Source organism: Erithacus rubecula (genome assembly GCF_903797595.1).
Source record: "Erithacus rubecula genome assembly, chromosome: 10".
NCBI classification, from domain to species: domain Eukaryota; kingdom Metazoa; phylum Chordata; class Aves; order Passeriformes; family Muscicapidae; genus Erithacus; species Erithacus rubecula.
Window position 1 is genome coordinate 28,383,931 of NC_136662.1, and position 23,831 is coordinate 28,407,761.

Sequence of the window (23,831 nt, forward strand, 5' to 3'; positions counted from 1 at the left end):
CAATTTCCACAGCATGTATGAATGGTTAATCACACTTGCTGTTGTATGTTTCTGCAATTACCAATTTTAATCAATGCTGCAATAATTTCATTTGCTGTGAGAGTTTGAGGGCTAGAAATGCACAGCAAAAGCTGGAAGTAAAAGTTCACCCTTGACACAAGAATCTTGGCTTTTAAAACAAACCAACCCTCTCTCAGATTAAATATTGTGGCACTTGATGAAATCATGAGAATAGACAATACCAAGCCATTTACTGTTCATCTGTTACAGGTTGCAAATGTCACTATCTCCCAGGAGAAGGTCACTTTGGAGCAATATCCCATTCACACATAGTCTGGAATAATGCTTCTATGAAACACAACTGAAAGGAATTGAAGACGAAAGCTTAGTCAAAACTCCTGAAAAAAACTGCTGTGAGCAGAACTCAGAAAACCCCATCCCTTTAAAGTATCCAGAGAAAGAAAAAAATTCAGCAGAAATGGAAGATCTTTCAACAAAGATGCAGAAAGCACCTTTCATTGGAACTACACTGGCTAAGCAAGTGGCTGAAATAGTGAAAATAAGCAAGCATTAAAATACAGAAATCCTCTAGAAAAAGGGACTTTTGCATATGGAATTTCCTGTGCTGGGCATGCACATCTGGTTAGCCCTTTCCCAAGAGGATTAACCTGTCTGTTCCTGATGGAGTGCAGAGAGGGAATTCAGGTGCTGCTGCAGGGGGTATACGGTGGGGATTGGCTAGAAATCGTTAAAAAGTATTTACAGGTCTGTAAATCCTCCAAACAGAAAATATAAAACTGCATTAGAACTGGGGTAAAAAAGAAAGAATCCTACCACAAAATCCTGCAAATTCCCTCTGTCTGACAGGAAGCCTGACTGTGCAAATTCCAGGAATCCAGCTTGCCGCTTCCCCATTGTACCTTCTTCAGAAAGACTGTTTTATGACAGAGTCCTATTGGAAGTCGGTACGGGACACAGCAAGAGCCAGTTCTCTTGCTAAAACGTTTGCTATCAAGTTTGCATTCAGCTAAAGACCAGCTGGGGAAGAGGGGAATAAACCCAGCTGCTGAGTTTTCCTATGGAATTAATTTCACTCCATTCATGTCATTTTATCAGCCAGTTGTTCTCTCAGGTCACCCGCTGCTCACCTCTCTCACCCACAACACACACACACACTCCCCTCTTCCTCCTCCCAGGACTGCAGTGCTTTCAACAAGAGAAAAAAACAACAACAACAGCAACAACATAATAACAATAATAATAATAAAAAAAATAGCAATAATTAAAAAATCTACAGTATTCACTTCCTTTTGGTATATTACATTGGCATTTTCTGTACACAACCCAAGAGCTCCCTCTATTTACACAGTGATCCACAAGGACTTATTCTGGGGAGCCTGGGTCTCCTGGCCCTGAGTGGGGAATTAAAGCCCACCCTTCAGAGCTGCTTTTTCGGTTTTATTGAATGTACAATACTATCTTAAAACAATTTAAAATACAACTTTAAAATACAATTCTAAAACAATTTTAGAACAATCTTCAAACAGTACAATCTTCAAACAATACAATTTTCCTTTTACAGAAGACCTATGTGCAACAATCAGTGACGGTGAGGGGTCTTGGCTCTGCTCCGTCTCGCTCTTCCACGGAGGTGGCTGGCAGCACCTGCAGAATTAGAAACTGCTGTTCTTAAATTCACCATTCTCCGTGATGGAAAGCTTGGGAGGGTTGCCATTGCGGACGTGCATGGTGTAGCGCTCCTTTACCTGCGTCAGGGCGCTCATCAGGCGCGTGTTGGCCGAGTCCAGGAACACGATCCGCTTCTCCTGCAAAGACAGCCCAGACGTCAGAGCCGCTGCACAGCCCGGCCAGGGCAGGGCAGGGCAGCTGGGCCAGCGCTCCCGGCCACACGGGCTGTCTGCCTCTTTCTGTTTTTGGCTGCCTCGGGCTCCTCGGCGCCCCTCCGGGACTTTTTGCGCGGCGAATCCGAGTTGCAGTGGGGATCCGCCCAGCCAGGCGGGGTTTTGTCACAGGGGAGGGGGAGGATGTCGGTGTTAATAACAATGGTAGCCAATTTCCATGTTATATTTTAAAGGACATTAGAAAAACAGAAACAGGCAGCAGAAAATAAAAGTGGTGGTGGTGGGGGGTTTCATAAGGCAGAGAAAAGTGCAAGTGGTATCTGCCGACCACTGTCTCTGTGTTTTGGATGGAGTGTGATCAGAGTAAACTCATGGGATGCTTGAAATAAATAAATAAATAAATAAATAAATAAATAAATAGAAAAGCAGATAATGGCAGCCTGCAGTGACGGTGCAAGAGCAACACAGAGAAGCAGCAGCCAAAGCTAACGCTGAGGGTTACTGGAGGTGAGGGGGAGAGGGCACTGTGGGTGGAGGGGAGATGCCATCGACAGAACACAAAGAACAAACACGGAACACGCTGCTCCTAGACCCATTCCAGCTCGGGGGGCTCCCGGGCTCCACAAATCCACGTGCCCGCTGATTGTCCTTGCACACAGTGTGCCAGCCTCCACTCAGGGCAGACAGCTCAGGGATGTGTGCTGCTTGACATAACCCATCACCACACCTGGCCTGCTAACAGTGGATACAGCACTGGAGGGGCAAGCCAAGGAGTTGTTGGCATGATCAGAGATGACAATTTTCATCTTCCCCAATAAAATAATAATAATGCAGCTGCAGAAAGAAGTGCTAGAGACACTAGGAAGGTAACTGTGCTCTCCATGCTGATTGGCTTCTGTTCTTTGAGAAGGGAAAATGTCTCATTTGCTCAACCAAAACAAGTTGCACATGGGAACTCTTCCCAGGCCAGCCCACTGAGAAACAAAATGGAGGGAAAAATGATGCACAGAAGGCATAAACATTAAAGAACAGTTCAGGCACACTGCTCAGGAGATTCACGTGCTACCACACGTGAGTCCATACCTTGGGATTCAGGTCCCAGCACATAAGTGCACTAATCAGCAATGTCTGCTTTTCTCAGCGGGCTCCCCCACAGGGGTGAGTGCTCAGGTGCAAAAACAAGGCAGAATTTAAGTCCTGCCTATGTTACAGCCTGAAGATGCCAAGCTCTGTGTAAAACCAACAGAGGAGGAGACACAAGGCACAAGGCCTGCCTTAGCTCTCATCCCAATCCAGCTGAGGGGAGCAGGGGGAACACAGAGCTGAGGAGTTACAGGTCTTTCCTGCCATGCTGAAATGAACCCTGCAGAACACAACTGCCTCAGCAGGAATGTGCTCCTTAGGCAGGCAAAGCTCCTGCTCCTCTTGACTGTATTTCACCTGGAACATACAATTTAAAATGAAAATTTTCCTTTTGAAACTTTCCCTGAAAAACTTCAAAAAAATCTTTCCAAAGAGTTGAGAATAAAAGGCTGGGTGTTTTCACACTGCCGAGCACTCACTGAGCCAGTCTGCAAAACAGCTGGAAATCCACACTTGGAAATCAATGTTGAAAGCACAAGCTTGGTGAGTAGAGGCATCTTCTCACTGAAAGGAAAATTGGATCTACCAGGCACGTCTCTAACACGCTCAGGGCACAGGGAGCAGGAGGAGCTGGAATGGGTAGGATGTCAGTGTGCTGGGCCAGGACTGGATACTGCTCAGCTAGAGAACTGATTTGGTTTACTTGCCTGTTGGAATTATCTCATCCCCATTAATGACCTGTAATTTAACACAGTGGAGATGTCACTTGCAATAGCAACTGGGCCAGTTCTCTTTGCAGCTGCGCCACTCCGAGGAGAGAGCCTGGCCAGACCTATCCCTGCTCAGGCTCCAGAGCCTGGAGAACAGCTCGAGTCTCTGTGCATCAGGGCAGTGCTGGGAGCTGCACTGCACCCCTCAAACCATCCTGGGCTGGTGTCCCTAAGCACAGGATTCCAGGTCACTGCTGCTCCTGGCAGCCTTTAACTCTTCAGCCGGGTGCAACAAGCTGTGCTCCTGCCCCACTCAAATCTCACACAAAAAAAGACCTTTGCTTTTCTAGCAACTGAAGGAATCAGACCAAATAAAATCTTCCAAGCATTACTTCAAGAGATTGCTACAGAACCCAGCAGACGCCTGGGCTCCCCTGGTGAGTCTGTTCTGAATCTTTCACCAGTTCCTCCTATGCTCAGGTACTCGAGGAAGGACAGTGACAACTGCACTTCCCCCATTCACTGCCTGACAGTGAAGCAGATGAGGTCTGCCAGTGACCTTGCTTGCCCAAGAAAAAGAGAAATCATTAATGCTGCTGTTTTACTCCAGTTTTTCCATCAGTTTCCACCACAGGTGATAAATTCTGCATCACTTGATGAAGTGTAATCAAGGACTACATCTTTCCAGCCATGATGGTTTGAAGGTCTCACAAGTCAGCAGTGGTCCCCTCTGCCAGCTGGTGACATGGGGATCAGAGTGGTCCATGTTCCACTTTGCTGGCTCATAACCAACACCAAGGCTGAGAGCTTCCTGGCACACACAGGTGACAGGCAAGTTTTTTACTCAGTTACAATCTCTTCTCTCCAAAAATCCCTTTGCATGTTTGCTCAGTGCCCCTTCCACCTTCTTGAGGAAGATGAAAAATGCATACACCCATTTCAGAATCCAGGCTGCTGTCTGGATGAGCTGCCATTCCATGTCAGGCACAGTCAGGGCATCTTGCTGTTACAATCTCAAAAAAACACAGCTCTTTGCTGCTTTTTATTTTCCCTACAGTTCCACGTGAGTTCAAATATTTCTAATACCCCAATGCCATGTTTATCATGTTCAGCTGAGACTCCCACCACCACTCTTTGCGTAGGAAATAACTTAGGTTATTCCTGAAAAAACTATTAAAGAAAGTGTCCAGTTGGAACCACTGAAAAGTCCAGAAGCAGGAAGGAGACCCTCCAAGTGCAAATACCACAAACGTAACACTGCAGGCAGATACAAACCAGTCCCAGGTTCTGTTGTGGGATCAGCACAGACACAGAGGAAAAGCTGGAATGACCCCACAGGATACACCAACATGCACATCCCGCTGGGTTCCCTCCCCACAGCTGCCCAGGCTGACCAAGGTGGGAGCTGCAGGTTGATGGGAAATGGGCATTTCCCCAGGGCTGCCAGGGACGGCCAGTGGGGTGAAATGCCACACGTGACATTCCCAGGACAATGCTCCATTGCAGCATTCTCTTTCCTGGACTCCACTGTCCAAAGCCATGCTATTGCTGGCACAGCTGAGATGCATGCACATGGCAGCTAAACTATGCTGGGATGAGGCACAGCTTTCCCAGGGGTCCCAGGCCCACACCTGGAACAACATCTGCACAATGCACTGCTATTCCTTTACTCCCTCGGGATCCCACAAAGTAGCAAAGGTTTTGGAGATGTGATCAGTCCTGGGATTTGTTGCCAGGCTGCCTCAAAGCCCAGGTCAGACAGTATTAATTAAAGCCCCCAGGTGTCTCCCAGAGGCAGAGAGTGACATGTGTGACCCTGCGGGCCGATACGGCTGGGAAGATACAGAACAGAGCTGGGGCAGGAGACAGGGGCCAATAACAGGTTTTACACAGGTTCTGGGAGATGCTGAGCTCTTTACCTACCTGTGCATCAATAATTTTCTGCTTTGCATCAATGACTGCTTGCATCTCAGCGTGATCCTTTTTCAACTCCTCTTCAACAGCCATGAGTCTGATGAGAAAAGAGGGGGACAAATTAGGACAGTTTAATATTATTCCCAAGTGTTTCAGGTACTTTGGCCTGTTGGTTCAATTTCTCTGCTACTCCTGGTTCTCCCAAGAGAAGAATTCTGCTGCTCTCAGGAAAGCTTATCTCTGCATCTGACACTCCCAGTTGCCCAACCTTGTTATTTTCAGAATGGACATTAGCAAAAATGCTACTGCTCTGAGAAACTAATCTCATGTACAAATTCCAAATATCAACAAAAATAAAGACCTATAGTAAGTACAACAGAGACCTAAGTTAAAAATGCCTAAATATTTTCTTTTACTGTCCTGACAATCTCAGGCAGGTTTCCACACCTGCCTCACCATTCCTTGAGCTCTAAGGATGGAAGGAATGGCACTCGTCCCGCCCAGTCCCCATCTTCCCAAAGCTTCACCTGCTGATGATACTTTTCATCTGGCTGTCCTTCTCCTCCTGCTGCCTGCGCAGCCTGTCCTCGCTGTCCTCCAGCCGGGACTTGTAGTCCGTGAGCAGCTTCTGCATCTGCTGCTCCTGCACCAGGAGCCGCCGCTCGTACTCCTCCAGCCGGCGGCTGGACACCCGCAGCCGCTCCTTCAGCTTGGCGATCTCCTGCTCGTACTGGGGGCCAGGGAGGCAGCAGGGAGTCAGGAACAAGGAGGAAAGAGAAGGGATCAGGTCATTATAATGCTCTGCTGCTCTTTAGGGGAGCACTGGTTGTTGTTGTTTTTAAAAATAAGCTGGCTGAAGTAAGTGAGACCATAGAGAAGGAGCACGTGGGCTCCCACTGGGCATCAAGCTTCTCCCACGCTGTGGGGTATCACTGTGCAGCATAAGCCAAGCAGTCAGAGGGCTCTGACATGGCTCCTCAGCCCTGACTGGTCACATCCCGCCTTACTCCAGACTCCAGCAGTTCTCAGGCAGATGCTGCTAACAGTGCTCAACTGCAGAAATAGCTTGTGCTGCCCAAACTTAGAAACCCAGACCTGTGTGGGACTCTTCAGGACCTAATGAATCAGGGCAGGTCAGAGAAACCAGCCACTGCAAACCAGAGCTTGTCAGGTTACTTGGCTGAGCCTTTTGTTCTTGTCTCTGTAGGCAATCATTTCTGCAATAGTGCCACAAATCTCAATATATTCCTTTGTTTTGGGTTCATTCACCTTTCCTAACAATCCTGTGTTTCTGCTTCTTAAATGTTCTCCTCCTCACTCTCTGCCTTCTCAAAATACCAATTCTCTTACACAACAATTCCATCCCCACAGCAACAAATGACTGTAACTGCAATAGGAAAAATGGGATCTACTCCTGAAAAAACATGCACTTTCAAAACCAGATCATGCAGATTTCTGTGCAGTACCTGGCTGACAGGCATCTGCCTCAGGAGAAGCCCAAGACGAAATCTGACTGTTGCTACTGATAAAAGCTGAGCTGCAGCCCTGCATGGCCCCTGTGCATGTCCTAAGCTATGCTCAGTCAGGTTAATGATCCTGATTTACTTTATTTCCAGAGTGAGCGATCCCTATAACCAATATAACCTGTGTGAGAATGTGTGATGCTGTGACAGCAGTGCCTGAAATCCCTGTGAACTGGCTGTGGGGTGCACAGCACTCAGTGGCACCCCCGAGATGGCTGCAGCAGAATCAATTCTACCTTCTCAGCGTGCTTGGCTTCGTCCAGGCTCTGCGCCGTGTCCCTCTTGGTGTCCTCGTACTGCCCATTGTTGAACACCCACGCCGCTGTCCTCTCCACCGGGGACAGCGTGGCCGAGTCCACTGGCGACTGCACCTGGGCAGAGACACCTGTTAGCATCCTCCAGAGAAACTGCACACAAACCAGCTCTGCAATCCAGTTCAGCTGCAGGAGAAAGATACCCGTGGTTCTGGCAGCCTCAAAGATCCCCAAAACACCTCCTGACTTTGGACCTATAGCACCCACCTGAATCCCTCTAAAACCAAAGCACTTTAGAAATTTTTCTTCCTCTCCAACTGGGCTTCTCTCTGAAAAAGTTCTTGTTTCCCAATCCCTTTCACATCCACCTCTTCCCTTCGCCACACTGTCAGCAAGGCTTTCTCACCCTGCCACATCTTGCACAGAGAAAACACAGTGACAAAGCTCTGCCTGCAGCATGCTCAGGTAAGACACTCCTGGAGTGCTGAGGAGCTGAACTTGGGAGCAGCTTCCTCAGCCAGGCTGGGACAGACTACAGTGGAGCATGGGACTGCACAGCCTGGATTCAGGACAGCATGGCAGGACTTGAAAGTGGGAGGGAGCTGTGACATGATCATGGCAGTGCCTGTCAGGTTTGGATGGTCCACTGCAGTGTAGCCACCCTGCCAGGGCCAGCTGTACTGACTGGAAGAATGCCCAACCTCTTTGGAGACACTCTCTCTCTCTCTCTCTCTCTCTCCTCTTCAAGGGAATCCAAAAAGGGAGCCAAGAAAAGAGTCAAGAAACTCTCTGCCTGACTGGGGAAAACATGGCTTGCTATAAATTCCAAGCAATTTTCACGGACAAAGGCAAGTTTATAAGCGCAGGAATTAGCATAATTACTCCTGAAAGAGCAACATTGTCTTATGTTTTTGAGAAATGCAAAAGATCAACTTCTCCCCTACTGCAGCTTCTTTTTGTGCCCAGGCATCTCTTCAGCTCCCTGAAGTGTGCACCCAAGTGCATTGTGCTCCCTGGCTGGAGCTTCTGAAGTCCCAGTCTCAGCCAGGAGCTCTCCGTGGGGGAGAAACAGCTTCTTTAGGAGTCAGGGATCATGTCACCCTCCTGCTGTGTTTCTCCTGCTCAGGAAGACAGGGCTGGCTTGTGCTGGATCTGCTCCCACAGCTCAGCTGTCCTGGACACTCCAGCATGGAAAGAAGTCTCAGCAGAAAGGTAAAAGCTAATAAAAGGCATAAGAATTAGACAAAATCCTTGGATTTAGGCAAAGGCCTTTTCCCTAGAAGGAAGTCTTCACAGCAGGAAAGCGAATAGCCCCTTAGGTGCAGTGTGGCAGCCTGGCAAAGCTCCTTAATTCAGATTTTTTTGATGACTTTTGCTGTCAGGCAGCCAGAGCAAGGTGGCTGTGAATCGCTGGAGAAATCAGGAGCAGCGATGGATGAACACTGTCACCACCCACTGGAGCTACAGGGGACTCAGAGAAAGGTGACTCTAAAGTACATCCCCAGTCCTGCACCAGACTGCTGAGCAGCAGCAAACCTGGCCAAACAACTTGCCAAGTGTAGGACAGAATATTTCCAGCAGCCAAATTCTGGAAGCTGTCAAAGACCAAGTGGATGGCAAGTCACACGTGCTTAATGAGTTACACGTTACTCTTTAAAAAAGGGCAAAAAAAGAATTTAGTCTGCTAGGATCATGATTAATTCCCCTCTTTGCCTCTCTTCCACAAGAACACACTGACATTTCTGTTCCCACCTACCTCCTAAATGGAAATGGAAGGCAAAAAGTGACCTCTCCCAGCAAACAAAGAGCCCAGCACTATATTCAGAAACAAATGGGACTTGTAGAGAACAGAGTCTAATAATTACAACGCCCACAAAACATGCTTAGAAAGAACATGCCCAAATTCTCTTTTCTCTTTCTCTTTTTTAAACAAGAACAGAATTCCACAACCAGATTTGCAATTAAAAGGACGCAATGGAATCTGCCTTGAAAAAAATGTTGGCCACTCGATTTGGCATCGTTCAAGACATTGTTCATGGGTGTGTGGGGAAGGAGAGAACAAATTGATTTTCTGAATAAAGCAGGAGCAAGTACTCTAATGAATCCAGTGGAAACAATTAGTATAGAAAGTACAGTGGGAAAATAAGTGGATGCACATCTCTTTCATGTTTATCCTGGTTACTGGACTAAAATGTGCTACCAGAACCACATGAGGCCTGGTTGTATTCCACAAACATCCTTCACCTAGCCATGCCCCTATGCCCCATCCTAAAACACACTGCAGGAAGACGCAAACACACACTTCAAATAATAAACAATTACTTCTTTGGGTATTACTAACTTGGCAAACTAAGCTTTGGTTTGTGATTCAGTGTTTTTGGTCTTGTACTTCAATGAAGTTGTGATATCAACTACTTCAAGAGTAGTTTTGAAGACCTGATTACTCCTGGGTTCCCAGACATCACCCGGGTTTTCCTGTAACATTCAGGAGTTTCCTGAGAAAGCTCCACTGTCAGGGAACACCAAGAAAACCTTGGACAGAGCAGAGGTTGTTCTGCCAGTTTCACCTCACAGCCCAAAGCCTTCCCCCTGCAAAAGCTCTGACCTGCAGATCATGTTTTCTACCTTCACTGTTGCATTGAAATATTCGCTTCCTCTTCAAAATTAAACTAATTTTGGAAAATATTTTCATAAACAGCAAATCACAACAGGATTTAATTTTTTTTTTTAAAGATAAAGGAATGTTGGCCTTTTGACAGTAAAACTTTGATTTATAGTTGCTTATGAACAACTGATAACGTGCATTAGGAGTTGGTAGATATAAGCACTCCTTTCCAGACAAAAACTTGCATTATTCATAGTTTGGGATGATTAATGAAAAAGTAGCACTTATTTGAAGAACAGCAAGAGATTGCTCCATCATGGTGAAATATGGATTTCTCCACGCTTTAGACAATTGTGCTTATTTGTTATTTTGGCAGCAGTTATTCTGTGATGTTTTATCTTTGTTCATTTCCCTGTTTTGAGGTAGCTCTGCTTTTAAATTCGCACCACAGGGCAAACGCAGTCTCACGTGGTGATCTAAACCATCATTTGGAACAAAGCTGCTCCTGGCTTTTTTCCTTCATATTCAGGGCAATTTTCCAGTTCGGTTTCTTTCAGCAGGTTCGTTGCTACCTTAGTAAATGGAAAACATTTGGAAACAATGGAAAAGCTCTTTTTTTCTTTTTTTTAAAGTACAAAAGCATCCCAGCGGCACAGATAAGGTGGCTTGCCAAGCTTGTGAGGGCGACAAGCTTGACTATTCCCTACACTTGCTACTGGCCACTGGTGTAAGTGCTGCTACACTCGATTCAGCTCTTCTCCAAGGTCAAGAAAGCTTTGGAGGCAGGAAGCTCTGGGCTGAGCAGCAAGGCAGAGGCCTGGGTTCCCTTACCTGCTGCGTTTGCTGGCGCTGGATGGCGCGCACCTTGGGGACGGGGCTCTCCCTGGAGGACGAGGACTGGTGGCGGGAGCGGCTGCCGTTCTGGAGGGGCTCGGTGCCCGCGGCCCCCGAGGCTCCGGACACGCTGCCCGTGCTGCGCACGGACGGGCTGTGCGTCACGGCGTGCAGCGTTTTGGCCCTGGTGCCCAGCACGGCCTGGTCCATCCTGCGGATCTGCGCCTGGCTGCTGCTGTTCTGCCGGGGCAGCACCAGCGGCATGTGCCGCTCCGGGCGCCGCGCCGACTCCTCGCTCTGCGAGCTGCGCTTGGCAGAGTCCTCCAGGCTGCTGTTGCTGCGCCCGCTGGGCTTGAAGTCCTCGCTGTTGCTGCGGCTCCGGGAGCTGGCGGTGCTCAGGTTCTCGGGGCTGGAGTCCTCAGAGGCCTTGGCCGTGGCGGGGCTCGGGTTGTTGAGCTGGTAAACCGGGTTCTGGAATGACAGAGGCCGGAGGCTGCCCTGCTGGTTCCACGCCGGGTGCAGCGGCCTCCGGACCTGGGGAGCGCTCTGGGGCGTGCTCTGGGTGTCCCACAGCTGTTTGATGTTGGCCACCTGGGTGACAGAGAGCTGGCTGCCCGCCAGGCGCAAAGGCACGTCGTGCATCATGGAAGCAGAGTCACTGTGAGCGGTGTGAGGGTCCTGAAGGTCCATGAGAGAGATGCTACGTCCGTTGGGCAAGACACTTACCTTCTCCTCCTTCTCTGAGCAGGTCATGCTCTGGGTGGATGCCTGCTGAACCAGCAGTAAGGTCTTGCCCCTAAAATGTCCATCTATATTTTCCTGCGTTGGAGACTTCATCTTGTTTATGTCACTGTGGAGAGGAAAGGAATTTGGTAAATTTTTTTTAAAGCAGCCAAGACCCCAAGAGATCTGTCCCAGAGAAGTCTTTCTACCTCACTTTACCTCCCCCCACTGAAAGCTTCAAGGAGCCAGACTTCCTTTTATGAGCTCTTTGTATGCAAGTCAGAACACACTCTTCCTTAATTACCACTTATCTTGGAGAATTGTGTTTGATTCAAAAAGTCCTTAATCTTCAAATTTTTTTTTCACAGCTGAAATCTAAACCATTCCCACTATATCCTCCCCCCTTAGTCACTTCTGTCTCTAGCAAGACTTCAGATGCCATTTAACCCTTTGCCATTACATAACAAGAGATGGGACAAAATTAAATCGCCTCAAGTTGTGCCAGGGATGGTTTAAATTGGGTACCAGGAAAAATTTCTTCACCCCAAGGATTGTCAGCACTGGCCCAGGCTGCCCAGGCAGTGGTGGAGTCACCATCCTTAGAAGTTGTTTAGATGTGGCACATGAGGACATGGCTTAGTAGTGGTCTTGGCAGTGCTGGGCTAATGGTTGGACTTGATACTCTTGGAGAGCTTTTCCAACCTTAATAATTCTATGAATGTGTATTATGGAGGTCTTAAAATTCATCAGGAGTTGTGTGAAGGGTACTTCAGAGCTGGAAGTAAGCTCAGGGGGCAGAGAATGGCATGTGATAAAACTGGCCCTTGTACCTGACAGCTCTGGGCCTGCAGCAGCCAAACCCTTTGGCAGCTCTGCCATGTCACAGCTCCAGATTAACAGCAGTTACAGAGTGAGAAATGCTGCACAAAACACAGGAGGGACTTATTTCTGCTGTTCCACAGGAAATAAGTTTTACCTACAGCTCAGTTTTTCCATTAGCAGCCTGATGGCCAAAAGGAAACATGATGGCTGACCATGCACTCAGGCTGGCAGTAAATCACAGAACTGGCTTTTTGATAAAAAAGGTCATTGACTCCCAGAGATGTGGTTGAGTCCTGTGTAAGTCCAAAGCTCCAGGCAGCCGGTGCCACCTTGTGCACCTCTTACTAGGATGGTGTATTCCCCATGAGAGAGGCCTGAGCTCCCCATTCCACAGCAGGGCTGGGCAGCCAGGTGCCCTCAGAACCACAGAACGGTTTGGGCTGGAAGGAGAGCTCGAAGATCATCTCGTTCCAACTCTTCGCAGCTTTAACAACCCCACAGCTGCCCTCGAGCCCTGGCTGGGACGTACCCATCAGTGGGGTCCTCAGTTATCTTCTGAAGTCCTGAGGAGAGACTTCCAGCAACATTTGGGCTGGAGCTGTGCTCTGTGAAACGCTTCAGCTGCTGCTGAGTGGGTGTAGGGTTGGTCATGGACTTTGTGATATCCGCAAGAATACGAGGAAGAGGTCCCAGTTTTGCCACGGTTGCCTGTAGGAAGGAATTTTCACCCTAATTGGATACAAGCACCACGACATCCGCCAGGTTTGTTTGGTTTTTTGGTAACGATGCACAGAGGCGGAGGGATGGAGTGGAAGGAAGGAGGGTGGGTGGTTGTGTGCGGGTGTGCCAGGATCGCAATGCAGTGTTATGGAGCAGCGCAACGACGGCGACGACATGGATGGAGGAGACGAAACGGGGTGCAGCAGACATTGAGGAAAGAAAAGGAAATAGAAAAGAAATTAGGATTGACCCCCAAAAATAAAAAACATGCTCAATAAAACAAAACTACTGCCATTCCAATGCAAAACTATCATGCAAAGCACAATAAGTCTCAAGTGGGTGAGGTCAAAGTGAAAACTATGGCATCTGCTCATTCAAGGGCATTCAAATGCTACAGATTCAGCCAGTGGGGGGAACTTTCCAGGCAAAGGGTGTCACATGGTAAAGGAAATGCATGCCAACAGATGAGGGGGATCATGAGAGGATTGCAGGGGTTGAGGGTGATGGGGAAAGGGAAGGTTTTAATTTCATAAGCCTTTCATTTTTGGTATCCTGCATGGATGCCATCTCCTTTCGCACCGTTATCAACCATTAATTAAGCCATTCTTCCCTACCCAAACATGAAAATTAACTGCATGAGAACATCAGTGATCCTCATCCCACTATCAACCCATCAGCATGGGATGAAATGTGTGGCTCCAATTACAGGTTAGCTCAGTGCTGGCCAGGCTGAGGGTAAGAGCAGCTGGCCTTCAGCAAGGAAGGCTACTCCTCCAGGCCCTGGCTTCTCACCCCTTTGGGCCACTGTTGGGAGATCAGCTACAGGGCATCTCCAGGCTCCTGGGACTGCAGGAACAAGATGAAGGAGCTGCAGATTTATTAAAAATTAAAATTCTGCCACAAAACCTATTTTCTTCTCAAAGATACCCTTGTTTTCTCCATAAGCAGGTATTCAGCCAGTTTGGCTCCAGAGAAAGGTCTCTTTAGAGACCCTTTCATACAGCACTGTGGCTATTAAAATTTCCAAGGTGGCTCCTTTCATTATTTCCCAGTCATTCCCGACAGTAAAGCCATAATGCATGTAACTTTACCCCTTAATTCTCTTTTTAGGAAACCACTATACCAGCTCCCAAGGGCCTGATAGGATAGATCCATACATCTAACCTACAGAAAAGGCCATGCAGATCCATACATTTGTAATGTACACTGTGTATATGCATGAGGTAAATTGAAAAAGAAGATCAAAACTTATTATCAAACTAAGATTAGTATACAGACTGTCTTTTTGAGTCAAGGGCATTTCAATTCACTATGATGCAACAAACTCAAACTTTTGTTTTCTCTTTTAAATAATGCACAGTGAAAAAATAGACACACAACCAATGACTATTTTGGCAAACCCTAATGCAATAAAAATTGAGTGCACTGCTATTCACCTTACTTCTCCAGTTTCAAAAGAAAGAAGAATATACACGAAACATGGACAAAATAATGCACCTCTGAAAATTGAAGTATGGAACAGTTCCAAGCACTTGGGGAAAAAAAGACTCACAGTTCAGCTTTTCTGGGCCTTTTAACTACCTTTGCTACCAAGATTTTAATGATTTTGGTTCCTTCAAACCCACATACCTAAGGAAGAACAAAGCTCTGCCTTTCCTCCTTCTATAGCTAAATGGAAGCAGTGTTCACTGTTGGTGGTGTCCACTGGGATCAGGAGAACCAAACCTGGACACAGAACATGACCTCAGCACAGGGCACAGCAGAATGCTGCTTGCTCTGCTACAGGATTGCACTGGGAGCAGATCCAGCTTTTTACATGGCATTCCTCGTATGCCAAAATCAAAGATTACGGAAATGAGAGGATCTCAGCAGGCTTTGGATCAGCTTGTTGATGAGAACAGTTCTGCAGGGCCAACTCATTCCTCCATCAGAACCAGGGAAAGGCCTGGTGTGAAGCAAAGCACCTCCCTTAGCACCACAAGGGCACAGCAATATGGCCTTTTTCTGCCCAAATGCCTCACTTAGGAGAAAGGACCGGCTGCCCAGGAGATTCCAGGTCCCCTTTTAAGCAATGCCTTCAGCACCTGACCTTCCTACAGGCTCTGCAGAGTGTCTGCACTGCCAATGAAGCCCAATCACCACACATGCCCTGCTACAGGCCCTGATCTGAAATCACAGAAGGAGCAGTTGTGAAATAGCACTATCAAACATTCCCCTCCAAAACTCCTGGCTTCCCTTGATATTCCCTAGTGTTTACTGTTGCTATGGTACCATCCCTGAATTCACCCTCCAGGGCCTCCAAACAGCTTTACCTTATCAAGTTGGGACACAACCTCCCACAGGAGGGAATGCAGCACGGAGAGCTCTTTGCCCAGGTCGATGTAGCCATCATATCCAGGCATGTTCGAGATGGTATCTGGGTTAGAGAGCTCCCTCAGAAAGCGCTGCATTCCTCCCCACTCATGTTCTAAAAATTCATTCATGAAGGCCATGTACTCTTCCTTAATACCAAACCTGCAGAAAAGGGAAGTGGGGGGAAACCCAGTCAATAACCTCCAACAATATGCAGGGTACAAGTGCTTACAGACCATTACTTAAACGTTTTACTTTAGACCTGCCTTTCTGAAGATTTGAAGTATTTAAAAAAAAAGAAAACTGCCACCAAAATCAGAAGATTTTGAAGTCTTAGAGTTTAAAAACCACACAGACAATTTAAGAGATTCAGTGCTTTGTTTTACTTACTTAAATATTACTACCTCACTGTTTATATTACAAATCACATCTCTCCCCCCTCCCTCCCACAGATATTCTTTCTCTCCTCTCATATAGAAGTGCCATGCCCATGTATCATTCAGCTTGAAATTCTGGAGGGAGAGAGCATGAAAATCATGATCCTTGGTAGGAACAGGCTTCTTTCCCTTTGAAACAGCATATACACTAACATGCTAGTGCATGACTCTTCTTGCTTTTATGCTGTCCTCCACACAGAATTTAACACAGCTGTTAATCTCAGTGTAAGAAGAATTTATCTGAGGTGTCTCGAGTGTTCATATCTAAGTGAGAAGATTCCTCCTTTCCTAAAGCTGGCTTCAGTTCGCCAGAGAATCAGCTGCCTGTGAGCACAGCCGGGGATTAGGCACGCCGCAGGTTTCAGTTTCCCTGGCACCACCTACTTGGCAAAGTTGGCGAGGTTCTGGATGACTTTAGCAATGAGGGTGAGCGTGCGAGAGGTCTGGTCGTCAGGATACTCCTGGGTGAGGTTGAACAGGCTGGGGGACATGATGGCAGGGCACAGGAAGCGCAGGAAGAGAGAGGCACTGATCAGCCGTTCACTGATATCCTGTTTGCCCCTGTTCAGGCACTGCTGCTTCCAAGAGGCAAACACCTCCTTCAGCTCACGAGGGAACACACTGAAAAGCAAAAAAACAAAATATAATAAAGAGAAATAAAATCCCACTGGCAACAAGATGCAAAAAGTTGAACTGGTGATCAGTCACCCAAAATACTTATCTGTAAGAAAACACCAGCGCTGTTTTTACCTCCCCTGTTTTTTCTTTTTCTCTCTAGGCTAGGTAATGTCATTAGGCCTCTATTCATAGATCCCCATTTAATCTGGTGGCACTTAAGCAGTCTTTAAAGCACCCCTTGTTCATACGTGTTAAGTGAAGCCTTTTCCAGACATGCTGATTTGCACACTAAGAACTACTTACCCATTGCTACCCTGGAGCAAACAAGGTGTCAGAATACTGAAAACAAACTAAGCTCATCTCCATATCTGACAGTTTTACCTTGCTTGTTAAGCTCTCAGTACTCTACCTTCGCTTCATGCCAAAGCAGAAAGGCCCCTCTTCTTCCACTGCTACTCAAAAACAGAGATTAATAGAAATCTCTCTGCCAGCCTTCCTCCCTGTGATTTTCTGTTCAATTCCACACATCTTAAAGTCTTCTGTACACACCAAAACTTCCAGCTTTTTATGCCAAGTCCAAGCTAAGCCATTATCTTCTCACTTTATTCCCTCCTTATGCAGCCACACTCAGTATGAGTTCCCTTGGCAGAGGGTTTGGACAGAAGCCCCCAGGGTGTGGTTTGTGGGCTGGGACCCCTCAGTCTGGGCACAGATTCCACGTGCAGTCAGGAGTCACATGCAGGAAGGCAGTGAGGAAAGGGGACAAAGGCAGTCTGGGAAGATGGATGGGGCTGTGCTCTTGCCCTGTCCCACTGCTGCTCCCTCCCCCTCAGAGGAGGAGCTGGCACCTCCAAGCAAACAGAGACAAGGGGAGGGAAGGAAGATGGCTTACCAGTAGGAATTGATAATCTTGCAGAAGACCAGCTCACAACACATTTTCAGGTTGCACTGATGATCTGCTAATTCACTCTGTGAGCACCTGCTGGGATCTGCTTCACAGTTTTCATCTGACTCATACACAGCCTTGATAAACTCCCCTGAAAAAAGGGAAGAGGATGAGGAACCAGGGTAGTTACAGGAAAAGCCTAATTGACACACCTTTAAATCCTGCTTATGATTTTCCCTGGCAGCTACTGTGGTGCTCTGGGTGTCTGCAGTTCAGCCTCCAGACACCAGGTGTTGGCTCCTCCCAGCCCTTTCTTTCCCAGCAGAGCACAGCCTCGGCTCTGATGCCTCCCGTGCCCTCGCTGTCCCCAAGCACAGGTGCAAAAACAGGATGGCTCTGCTTAGCAACCCTGCAGGCACTTCCCTTATGGCTGACAGAGGAGGATTGGACTTGGTATTCAAACTGTGTTATCAACTGTGAAATCATGCACAGTCTTAGGAATGAAGCTGTGTGCTATTTGTCTTCCTAATTTCCCCAGGAAATGTGCTGGCAATGACATTTATTTATTTATTTTATTTCTAAACATTTTCTTTTTTTCTTTTTTTACATTTTAAAAAGTGTCACCTTGCTCTTGAATAAGAGTAATATTCAAGCTAGCTAGATGCTTCCAATTTTCTTAACCTTTTAAGGTGTTTCTCAACACCTTCCAGCATTTTTATGCCTGCATCTTTCAAGCTCCTTGGCATTTCTGTCACCCTTCCCTTTCGGTATCACAACAGAAACTGCTCACATACAAACGACATGAAGTTGGCTTTGTCCGACAGACTGGAATAAACTACTCAGTGGTTTCCCTCCTCTATATGCAGGCATTCCAAGTGTTTTTTAAACTGTTGATGTTCACTAGGAAAAACCCTTTATACATTGGTTTAATGATTCAATGTCTTTCAAGTTCATCTCCTCAGATGATCTCACTTGTACTGAATTAAAACAAGGCTTGTTTGTGCAAAAGGGGTTTGTTTTTAGCCTTTGCTTTCCTAAATCCCCTTTAACACCTCTCAGCCCCTTCCCAAATCTTATCTTGGTGTTGTTGCAAGCAAAGCAGGCACCACATTTTCTTAATTTTTTTTTTTTTTTGTGATGTGGCCCAGAATATTTCTGCTGAGGGCATATAAATTTCTTACAAAACTGCTGGCATCACTCTTGTTGAGCCAATTCTGTTTTAACTCTTGTTTACTGGATAAGGTTTTTTATCCTTAAACACATTTGAATCTTACTCTTTGTGGCCCACAAGACCCTGCTATAATCAGATATAAGATTCCCTTACAGACATGTTACATTGCTAACAGTAACCACAGTGTTGTTAATCCTTTCAAACAGGGCAACTGAGTAAAATGACATTTAAAACCTGTCAAAGAATTAGATGGAGATATTGTCATGAGCAAAGTTGCTCTGAGCTCTAGACAAGCTGGACGGCCTTAGGGGCATTTTTCATCTCTACTGCCTATGATTTTCCATCTTATCACTCAGCACTAAATGATGTATTAGAAGTCATTAATGTTAAAATATTTTATGCAATTACTGCACATTAAGGAGCTTGCAGTTAGCTGTAATGGACTGGTCCCACAGCTGATGTTCAGCCTGCTGGGAAGCACAACACAAAGTACCAGGCTGCTCGTTTCTTTGTACCAGGTGACAGCCTACAACTGTGACTTACACTCAGTGGTTCCACCCAGGAGAATAAGACTACCAGAACAGGCTCATTACACTTCAGAAATGGCCAAACTGGATATAATCCCAGAGCTGACTACACTGACCCTTGGAGCACTAATTTAGCCAGCTATCTCCTTGATGCCTTGCCAGCATCTGGGATTGCTGAGGACAAGCGAGACTGCTGGGAAAGCAAGCTGCTTGGCTTTTTTTTTCCTTTTTGTGAAAGGATGTGGTGTGGGACTTGGCTTTGGCCTGATCTTGTTTCTCTTGCATCAATTTCCAAAGCTTTCTTCATCCCAGAAACAACAGGGGGTGGGTGGCTCATTGTGCAACTGTGGATAAGGAAGATTGTGGGGGATTTGCTAAAACCCGACTGTGGTGTGTTTGCTGAAGACAGTGAGCCTGGTTTGGTTCCCTTTACTGCTATCTTTGTGTGGCCAGGAATTCCCCAGCCACTGGCTCATGACTAGAGCAGAACCTTTTGGTGGAGGGGGAACAATAACAAAATTATCAGAGTCCACCCTGGCATGTAACAGTGGGTCTGAAAACTCCAAGGAGAGAATGGAGTGGGAGATCATAGGATGGCCAGGCAGTTTTAATGAGTCAGTGAATAATGAGCTCTCAGGATAAACACTGGCAAGAGGCTTCTCAGACAGGATGCACCTTGATCACCTGTCCTGGGATGCTTGGCAGCCTTGCAGCCTCATTCCCTGGCTTTGTCTCTCTAAGGACTATGTGTCAAAACCCCTTTTTCAAGCCTGTTTGTGAATCACATCAAACAACCACCATTGCTCACAAAAAAAATTGCAGTGTTATACCTCTTTATCAGGCTAGAGACACAAAAGAAAGTTACTCAGAAAAACATGGTAATGCAAACTCGAAGAGGGACTCAGCTACATCAAACTGAGCTTTCCTAGCCTTGGGTGCTACTCCTGCAGGCACCAAGGAGCACCCTTCTCCCCGTGGAGGAAGGGCATTGAGAGCAGGACAGTGTGCTATCTGTGTATGAGACACTCTGAGTGCTGAGGCAGTTCCTTCCCATCCCACATTCCCAGCTGCAGCCATGCTGCAGACACAGCTCAGGGGCAGCCCTTGCCGTGCAAACAGGAGGCAGACAGGGAATTTCTTACCCAGAGCATCCTGGAGGTACTTCTGTCCTACCAGCTTGAGGTACTCCTCAATAGCTTTGGTAGCAAGTGTGTTCTCCCTGAAGATCAAGACATCGTGTTCTGCACAACGATCTACCTCAGCCATCACCAAATCTGTCAAGAAGTCCTGAGGAAAAAAGGTCAAATAGCAAAGGAGATTTTAACTAGCTCAGTCCTGTCAGGCTAAACTGCAGAAGCCAAGAAGGAAGGATATTTCAGGATAATAAATAATTTCTCAGCCTGAGACAAGGGGTGCAGCTACTACATGAGGAAAAAGCCATGGGTCCTCTTGGGTTTATTATACTTACAGAATGACATAGATCACAAATTATAAAGGGAGAAGAAAAAACCTCTAAAAAAAACCTTTACAGTCCAGCTTGTGTTTCAGTTTATTTTCAGAACAAAATCTCTAAGCAGTTTGTTTATTAGAGGCTTTGTCTGCTGAAAGAAACTGTACTATTAAATTAACCTTATCTTTATAAAGAATATTCCATACAAACATGGATTTAAAAATCCAAATTGGAAATGATGCAGCTTGATGATAGTTATTTATTACAGCTTAATGATATTTAAATAAGAAGAATGGCATAATAAATTAAATTCACAAACCAAAAGTGCTTTAGGATTTGGGAAAAAAGAAGTTAACATACAACTTGCTGGTTATCTACATGGCTTAACTTGAACCTTATTCAATTGTCCAGGCAGGAACTGTCAGCAAGTCTTGATAGAGAATTATTTCTTGATATAGGGCTTAATTCTACAGTAATACTTATTTCTTTACATATTTTATTAGAGTGTTAACTTTATGTCAGTCAATGAAATTTAGTACTCTTGATTTTCAGTCCATTATTGCTGTTTCTTTTCAACAAAATCAAAGAGAATTCTTTTCACCTGGCACAAACTGGGAACATCCAGCTGTATCCCCATCAGCAGAAGTACCAGCTGGAAATACCCTCTTAGGAGCTTTATAGCAGCCTGAGGCACCTGTGCCTCCCATAAATAGAAGTTCAAAACTTGACACACCAGGAATGCAGTTAAAACACTGATTTATCAACTTGTTGCAGCTGGCACTGCAGCCATCCAGAGCCTGTTTTCCAGGGTTTCAACATAATCTGGGCTACCAGCTTCTCTCATTGGATAACTTAAGGAATGTGTTCCTGTCACACACACTGTCACAGAGCACCAGCCATCCTGAGATGTTTTCAAGGGGCATGCAATTATGCCAGCAAAAAAGGACCTTTTCTGGAATAATAAGAAAAGGCTGTCCCTTGGGTGTTGTTTACAGCCATTTCTCCACATCTCTATCCTTGTGCATTGCTTGCTCTAGCTGGTTTCTAGCAGAAGCTGCCTCCAGCATGGCACTACTCACACAGCACCTGGCAGGCAGCAGCCAGATAGATCAATGTGTGCTAATGCTTCCCAGAACTTCCCATGACCTGCAGGACACTCTCCCACAATCCATTTGAAGAAGTCAGTGTACACCCAGAAGTCCTAACAGCATCCTTGGGGGAGGTGGGATCACCATTAACTTGGTATAGATCCCCCAAATGGCTGTTCAAATGCTGACCAAATCGATCCTGGCATTGATCAGCTGACTCAGTGCTGGCTCAGCGCTGGTACCCGCTGCTCATTGTATCACAGGCTTATTTATAGAAGCAACTGTCCAGTTTACTCCCCTCTTACTCCCTTACCTCTTAACCTACGTCCTGATTTTAGAAATGCAAGGTTCCTGAACACTCAAATGTAGGCGCTAATTTTCAGAATAACGTGAAGTTATAGAGTCCTTCTGCTTATACTTTGTACACAACACCTGCTGCTGCTGCTTATTCTCACGGGCCCCAGTTTCCACCAGAAATCCCTTATCAGTAGCCACAGTCACTCCAACATGAGCCACCTGTGCTTACCTTGGCTCTCCCAGTGCTCTGAAGAATGTGCACCAAGGCAGAAGCCATCTCTTCCTTGTTCTTGACACTGATCACAGGTTCCAGCACGGAGCACAGCAGGGCATAGTTGCTGGTAACATACTCCCCAAATTCTTTGTACTGCTCCATGGGCAAGATGGTGATGGTCTGGTAACGGGATTTGATCCGAATGGAAGGCCCCCCTGACTTGCCTTTGTTGGCTGTAGGGGTGCTGACTGGGTACCATTTCTCCACAAACTGGCGACCGGTCACACTGGCCGTGGGAATGTTGACCAGGCCCACGTAATTGTTCTTGTCCTTTTTCTTCTTCTTCTCTGCGTCCTTGTAGATGTGGACTGTGATGCTCTGAATGTGTGGGAGACTATAGAACTCAAAGTGCTCCCCCCAGAAAATGTTATCTGCTTTTGCTTTGCTGGTGGTGCGGGCGAAGAGGGTGTCATCAAGGCACAGCTCACAGAAGTATTTCTTCTTGGGGGTCAGGTCCTTGGCCTCTATGATCCAGAGGCGAAGCACGTTTTCAGCTCGACGGGAATTGTCCTGTGCAGAAGAAAGATACCGGCTTTGATTCAAAACCCCTAAAAGCTGACTATTTCATCCTCTAAAGCAGCAGCAAAGGGCTGCCTCTTCTGTCTGAGGTAGGGACAAAATCAGAATTCAGAATCAGATTGTCTGATCCAGGGAGAATCGAAATCTCTAGAAAACTAGACATTTTCTAAAACAGAGACAAAGGTCTGTCTTTTGTATGTCAAGAGTGTTGGGGACTAGAATATTTTTCTTCTTCAAAAGCTGGATTTGAAATGCTTTAGAAAAACAAACACTCTGCACAAGAGCTTGTCCAAAGCTGCCAGACTGATGAGGAATCCCAGAGCACTGTTAGCCTGTCCCTGGGAGGTAGGATGGCAGCTGTGGAGTGACTTATCAGATATTTTCAGCTGATGTGTAACTTGATTCCCTGTCTCACTCCGGCTCCAATTTGTTTAATATTGTTGTTTTTAGGGTCCCCCCCACCCTATCTGTGCCCCTAGATTAAAACATGACCCTTATGAAGCCATGCCCATCTCTCCCAGGTACATGGGTTCAGAAAGCCAGTCTGCATCCCAAGCTGGCAGTGGGGCAGGGATCGGGAGGCACGCCGGTGTGTATTTACTCATTAAAGGTTTGACCTACTGCCCTCCCTGGAATAGCACATGGCAGCTTTAGACACACGGATGAGCGGACGGCTCCCCAGACTAAATTAATTGAGGATGCATCTGTGGCAAGCCCTGCTACACTGGACTAAAATCCAATCATACCACCTCCATTCCCTCACTAATCTTATTTTTGCAGTTTCTATTACCTTCATTGGCTGCGATAGTCTGCGTATGTTTTCCATCCACCAGTCCCTCTCTGCTGCAGAAGAACAACTGAAGCATTTACTGCCCTTGGAGTAGGTTACCTGGAACAAATAAATGACAGGCTGAGTTCAGGCAAGCTTAGGAGACATGGAAGAGGCTGCAAAAAGCAAGGAGGAAGATAAACAGTGCTTGAGTAATAAAGTAAGTTTGAAAAAGGGAGGTAAAAATACAGCAGCCTAAAAGGCAGAGAGCATAAAAGGCCCACAAAACACAGGGAGAAAAAGAAGTTTGAGGTTACATAGAACTACAGAAACTAAAGAATTTATATAAAATTAAGAACACCAGAGGCTCTTCCTAAAGACTTTTAAACAAAG

General features: G+C 46.4%; 1 protein-coding gene across 11 annotated transcripts in view; it reads right to left on the reverse strand.

Moving 5' to 3' along the window:
* Positions 1-1,445: 1,445 nt before the first annotated feature.
* RASAL2 (RAS protein activator like 2) overlaps positions 1,446-23,831 on the reverse strand; it is a 155,894-nt gene continuing 133,508 nt past the window's right edge. For 4 of the 11 annotated variants that reach the window (XM_079313465.1, XM_079313469.1, XM_079313463.1 and 1 more), the window contains exons 7-18: positions 23,460-23,558; positions 22,106-22,660; positions 20,184-20,328; positions 17,350-17,494; positions 16,224-16,460; positions 15,363-15,564; positions 12,860-13,059; positions 10,783-11,635; positions 7,329-7,463; positions 6,097-6,299; positions 5,579-5,666; positions 1,446-1,826 (exon numbers count right to left, since the gene is read on the reverse strand). In XM_079313465.1, the coding sequence (XP_079169591.1) occupies positions 1,674-1,826; positions 5,579-5,666; positions 6,097-6,299; positions 7,329-7,463; positions 10,783-11,635; positions 12,860-13,059; positions 15,363-15,564; positions 16,224-16,460; positions 17,350-17,494; positions 20,184-20,328; positions 22,106-22,660; positions 23,460-23,558 (3,015 nt within the window). In that variant the 3' untranslated portion in view covers positions 1,446-1,673. Of the gene's footprint in view, positions 1,827-2,592; positions 3,684-5,578; positions 5,667-6,096; positions 6,300-7,328; positions 7,464-10,782; positions 11,636-12,859; positions 13,060-15,362; positions 15,565-16,223; positions 16,461-17,349; positions 17,495-20,183; positions 20,329-22,105; positions 22,661-23,459; positions 23,559-23,831 lie in introns of those variants that run through there. The other 7 variants (XM_079313468.1, XM_079313464.1, XM_079313466.1 and 4 more) reach the window with 7 other exon arrangements.